Raw genomic sequence first — 4,517 nt, forward strand, 5'->3', positions numbered from 1 at the left:
ACCATCATCTGGGCACACTCACCGACGTCTGGGCACACGCACCGACATCTGGGCACACTCACCGACGTCTGGGCACACTCCAGCGTTATCCTGGTGGAAAAGCGCTGGTTCCCGCACTTGTCGCCGTTGACGTAGACGAGGCTCAGGGACCCGTTGGCTGCAGCCTGAGGGCTGATCTGCACCACGCCCAGGTTCCAGCTGTCCTCCTCGGACACCAGACACGACCCCACTGCGTTGCCTGGAAGAGCCGGGGATTCGCTTGGGTGGGGAGTGGGGGAGGGGGAAGGCAGGTGGAACTGGAGTCAAATGCTCCACTCACCTCGGCACCCAGGGATGTACGGGAGGGGCGTGCACACGCTCAGGTAGAAAGTTCTCTTCTGTCCATCCGCCGAGGGGTCCACAGCAATCCAGGGCTTCCGGACGCTGCTCAGGCCACTCAGGTCGTACTCGTTCCCGGCCAGGTCTGAAACATCGGGGACACGCAGGGCAGCAGGGCCTTCTCGTCGGCCGTGAGCGCGGCCCTCCTACCCAGCGGAAACCCACGCTGCACCCCTGGCACTCGTGACAGAGAGGAGAGGGCCTGGCTGGTGTTCCCAGTGGTTAGAACGCCGGCTGCACACTGAAGGGTTGTGGGTACGATTCCCAGTCAAGGGCACGTACCTGGGTTGCAGGTATGATCTGGCCCTGGTCGAGATGCATGCAGGAGGCAACCAATTGATGTGTCCCTCTCACATCGATGCTCCCCTCTCTCTCTCTGCCTTCTTCCCTCCCTCCCACTCTCTCTAAAAATCAATGGAAAAATACCCTCAGGTGAGGATCAAAAAAGAAGCAGCAGCAGCAGCAGCAGCAAGGAGGTCCCCAGGAGCCCGGAGGCTCCTGCAGAAATGCAGCCCCACTCTGACCCTCACAGCCGCAGTGTGGAGGCCAACCAGAGGGTACAGGGGAGGGTCCCGGGACACTGCTCGGCCTTGGGTCCCCCTTACGCAACCTAATCCTTTTCTTAATCTCCTTCCTCAAATAAAAAGCTCTGACAGTGTATTTTATTTTTCCCCAAGTTTTCTTCTCTTAGGCATGTAATTCTGATCCCAAAATATAACTTAAAACCATTAATTATCCCAGATTCTCTTTAAGGGAAAGAGTCCAAATCTAGGCATCATTCAAAGAAAATGTGCAAACACACATGGCATGCTGCCTGTACAGTAAAACATGCCACGTACACACTCATGTGCACACATGCACACACTCATGCATGTACATACATGCACTCGTGCACACATTCATAAGCACACACACGCACACATGCACACACTCACGTGTAGGTTCACATATGTACCCCTGCACACACTCATAAGCACACACACTCACATGCACACCTACTCACTCACGTGCACACACTCATGTGCACACACACACTTTTGACTGGCCTCTGAGTTCCTGGTCCCCCAGGCCTTACCTGTGACCTGGCAATCCACTGGAGAAGGCACGCAGGCCAGTGCCGTTTCAAACTCAATGTAAGTCTTTCGGATCCCCAGGCCAGCATCAATGTCTTGATGCAGGAATTTGGCGGTTCCTGGGTACTCGTCGTCATTGCAAACAAAGCGGATGATGAAAGAATTACCAGACGCTGGGGAACAAGAAGTACAGACTGTAAGAAACGGCAGCAATCCCAGCACCACCCTAACAGCCCTTCCGCTGGAACCAGCCCGAGGCCACCTCGGAAACAGTGATGTCACAGCGCCAGGTGTTTCAAGGGGCCTGAGCGGAACCTGAGTGGCCACATTCATGGCGACAGTGACCTACGTACAGATGGGGTTATGCTAGCTAGTATGTGAACCTAGTGTCTTGGCCTCATACAAGGCAGGGCAAAAGCAGGTCTACGGGTGGGAGTACACAAAACAGAGTTTATTCTTGTACAATTATTTATTACTGGAGGCCCAGTGCACAGATTCATGCACCCGTGGGGTCCCTCAGCCTAGCCTGTGGGGATCGGGCCAAAACTGGCTCTCCGACATCCCCTGAGGGGTCCCGGATTGCAAGAGGATGGTTCTCGGGTGACGCAACCCAGAATCTGGCTCCCTCCTCTCTGGCTCCGGGTGCGTCACCCGAGAACCACAGCTGCCAAGTCACCGTAGCTCGGCAGCTCTTGCGTTGAGCGTCTGCCCCCTGGTGGTCAGTGCACGTCATAGCTCCTGGCTGGTCACTTAGGCTTTTATATATATAGGTTGTATTATTTCACATACAAACAACTGCAAAACCTACTTTTGCTCTACCCTATATTCCAGAAAATATACAAATGCAACACCTGTTTAACAATAAAAACATTAGAAAACAACGTAACTCTCCTCTATCGATTTAATCAAAAACATTTACTAAGTTCCCATTACACACAGGAGTGAAAAAAACGGAGCTCCCACTCCCATCCGGTGGCCCTGAAAATAAGCAAATTACACGCAGCCCGGGACAGGCCGGGAGTGAGAAGTTTAAGAAGGGAAAGGCAGGGACGGGCACAGAATCCCAGGGGTGGTGGCATGGAATGCGGCGATGTTAAAGGCAGTGGCTGGGCTCACTGAGAAGGTGAATCTGAGCCGATACCGGAAGGTGAGGAAGTGAACCACCTGGCATCTTGAGGGAAGAGCACTGAGGGCAGGGGAACAGCAAGGATCAAGGCCAGAAGGGGTGCGTGGGCAAGAACGTGCCTCGATGGTTTCAGAGCCAGGACGTTTGAGGACAGAGCCAGGATGAGAATTGAAAGATCTGGACCCTGACCCCGGCTCTGCCCACCAAGGAGCCGCTGGCTCTGCCCTGGGCACGGGCCAGTCCGGGCACTCGTCCCCATCAAGTGAGGACGTGGTTAAGCAGAGGGCGTGACACCGATGAGGGGTGAGAGGCGCGGGCTGGTGAGAACCGACCGGCCGTGCACTCAGCATCCCGACAAAGGAGGCGTGGCTGGGACCCGACCCCCTGCAAACAGGGCTGGCCCTTTGATACCAAGTTCCTGCCGTGCAACACAGTGCAGAGAAGAGTAAAAATGTTAAGAAACTTAACACAGCAAAACTGTCTGTGCAGAGTGTTGGCCTGCGGACTGAAGGGTCGCAGGCTCAATTCTGGTCAGGGCACATGCCCAGGTTGCAGGCTCGACCCCCACCCAGTAGGGGGTGTGGAGGAGGCAGCCAATCAGTGATTCTCTCTCTTCACTGATGTTTCTATCTCTCCCTCTCCCTTCCTCTGTGAAATAAATAAAAATATATTAAAAAAAAAAACTATGTAAAGATGCAAGAAGACTGAGTGGGATAAGAGGAGGAAACAAAGGAAATTCAGGAAACAAAAAAAGTAACTTTTATTAACGTCACCCATCACTGCTTCAGTATGTGAAAGAGACGGACAGAAGGAAAGTGAGCCGGCCGGTGTGGCTCAGTGGTTGAGCATCAACCTATGAACCAGGAGGTCACGGTCCGACTCCCAGTTAGAGCACATGCCCGGGTTGTGGGTGTGCAGAAGGCAGCCAATCAATGATTCTCTCTCCTCTTTGATGTTTCTATCTCTCTCTCCCTCTCCCTTCCTCTCTGAAATCAGTAAAAATGTATTAAAAAAAAAAAAAGTGACAACGTCCCGCATCAGAGGGACAGCTGTTGAAGGACATGGGGAGGAGGGGCGAATGGGCAGCAGGGGTCCGGCCACCTCTCTAGTTGGGACCTGGGTGAGCACGAGGGCACGTCAGTGTGGCGCACGTGTGCCCGGAGGCGGGGGGACTCAGACACCGCAGGGACTCACTGACGTTACGCTCTCAGAAAGGAAGGGTGACAGTCAGAACCGCCAGCACACGCTCGGCCACAACAGCATGGCGCTGGGCTCACCCTTGGTGTCGGAGTAGGGGCCCTTGTAGGTCAGCGTCATGAAACCCTCCGTGGACAGCTGCAGGGTCTTCTCGAGTCCAACCAGCCGCTCCGGCTTCAGGTTGTTGAGATCCGCTGTCTCGGTCGCCGCCTCGCAGCCGGAAGCTGGCTTTCCGTCCAGGGTCCCACAGACGGGCATCGTGCCGCACACGTTAAACTGCAGGCCAGATGGTAAGAATCAGACCCACACCCTCAGGCTGCGCACCTCGCCACAGGGGAGAGCCTGCGACCCTGCCCCGGCCAAGCTGGGAAGCGGATGCCCGCTGCTTGGTCACCAACGCCCCACGTTTGGGCAAGAGTCCTGGAGTCGGCACCCCAGGCAAAGATCAAGGCCAGTGGCAGTGCCCACAGATGCCTCCAAGGCTCAGCACGTGTTTATACGGCCCTGCACCTCCAAACGCTCAGACGCATTTCCCATAACAGTGCATCACATGTAACAGAGGACCTATGTAAGCCCTGGTGTTACAGTGTTTTATATCCTATTAGAGAAATGACAGGCAGCTAACATGTTAATTAAGCCATCTAGATGGGATAACCCTAGACTTCTTAAAGATGTTGACATCATCCCATGAAAATGAAGGAGAACAGGCCCCCTGGTGGGAAGACGGGAAGGAAAGACGGCTC

General features: G+C 54.5%; 1 protein-coding gene across 1 annotated transcript in view; it reads right to left on the reverse strand.

Annotated features, from left to right (window-relative positions):
* The window catches only part of IGF2R (insulin like growth factor 2 receptor), a 71,173-nt gene that overhangs the window by 23,300 nt on the left and 43,356 nt on the right, over positions 1-4,517 (reverse strand). The window contains 4 exon segments of the mRNA XM_014448963.2: positions 63-238; positions 320-463; positions 1,454-1,624; positions 3,855-4,050. Coding sequence (XP_014304449.1) covers positions 63-238; positions 320-463; positions 1,454-1,624; positions 3,855-4,050 — 687 coding nt within the window.

This window comes from Myotis lucifugus, unplaced genomic scaffold, assembly GCF_000147115.1.
Source record: "Myotis lucifugus unplaced genomic scaffold, Myoluc2.0 scaffold_971, whole genome shotgun sequence".
In the NCBI taxonomy this organism is placed as follows: domain Eukaryota; kingdom Metazoa; phylum Chordata; class Mammalia; order Chiroptera; family Vespertilionidae; genus Myotis; species Myotis lucifugus.